The sequence below is a fragment of the Stegastes partitus genome, unplaced genomic scaffold (assembly GCF_000690725.1).
Source record: "Stegastes partitus isolate 25-593 unplaced genomic scaffold, Stegastes_partitus-1.0.2 Scaffold1992, whole genome shotgun sequence".
Lineage (NCBI taxonomy): Eukaryota > Metazoa > Chordata > Actinopteri > Pomacentridae > Stegastes > Stegastes partitus.
The window spans coordinates 80,223-81,214 of record NW_007579723.1 but is presented as its reverse complement, the minus strand read 5'-3'; the positions used below and the strand labels follow the sequence as shown (position 1 = coordinate 81,214).

Below are 992 nucleotides of genomic sequence, written 5' to 3'. Positions count from 1 at the left end.
CAAATCTGGAACTAAAAAGGAACTAAAAGGTATCACTCACCTGCAGAGGCAGACCACTGACATGACGCCGCATAGAAGCAATCCAATAGCAGGTGTAAGTATGTATACCAAATACCATGGCTGGTGGGTTGCTGCATGAAATCAACAGTGAATTGCATAAAGTATCATGCAGTGTGTTATGTGTTGTACAGAGACCATGAGCCTTGCTCTTTGCTTTACTTACCTTCAGGGTTCTCAGACACAGTTAAATTCCACTTCATACTGTTGACTCCAAGAACGGAACTTATATTACATGTATAAAGTCCTTCATCCTCAGGTTGAGCACTGCTGATACTCAGCTTTGTAGGTAAGTTGTGGTCTATTGTCACTCTGGGAGAGGAGAAATCTGAAAATGTCTGATTCGATGTAACAGCATGTACAAAACGAGATCTGCCTTTAATCCAGGTGATTTGCGTTGCATTTATGGAGGATATGTTGCAACAGAACATGACCGAGTTTCCTCTGGACACCAATATATTCCTGCAGTCATCTGTTGGAGCAGCAGCTGGAAGGAAACGATGAATAAACATAAAAAGAACTTTGTACTTACATTTGAATAAAAGCATGTATCGCAAACAGAAATCAGCTCTGTACCTGCACAGACGCGCCATGTCACTGAGAGCAGAATAAAGAGCAGAGCTACTTGGTTTACGCTGAACATGATGCCTATCAGACAGAGAAGGAAGACAAAGTGGAGCTACTCAGTTAGCTTTTACAGGTATTTGTGGAGGAGGCACAGAGAAGAGGAAGTGGTTAGTTGCTCTTCTGCTCAGCTCATAAAAAAAAAAGATTTAAAAAAATTGTGGAATAAAAAATCTTGTTGCTTTAAAATTATATACAGTTATTTAGTGGACATACGGACAAGCAAAGTAAAATCCTTTGTCAAAATGAACTGACAACATGATCACACAACAAATAACTTTGCCACCATCTTCAGTCACTCGTGTCATAAA

At 39.9% G+C, this 992-nt stretch overlaps 1 protein-coding gene across 3 annotated transcripts in view; it reads right to left on the bottom strand.

Moving 5' to 3' along the window:
• LOC103373482 (hemicentin-2-like) overlaps positions 1-736 on the bottom strand; it is a 25,975-nt gene extending 25,239 nt beyond the window's left edge. For 2 of the 3 annotated variants that reach the window (XM_008303371.1, XM_008303370.1), the window contains exons 1-2: positions 634-736; positions 224-544 (exon numbers count right to left, since the gene is read on the bottom strand). In XM_008303371.1, the coding sequence (XP_008301593.1) occupies positions 224-544; positions 634-700 (388 nt within the window). In that variant the 5' untranslated portion in view covers positions 701-736. Of the gene's footprint in view, positions 1-40; positions 132-223; positions 545-633 lie in introns of all 3 variants that reach the window. The other variant, XR_521065.1, reaches the window with a different exon arrangement.
• Between the last annotated feature and the right edge of the window lie 256 nt (positions 737-992).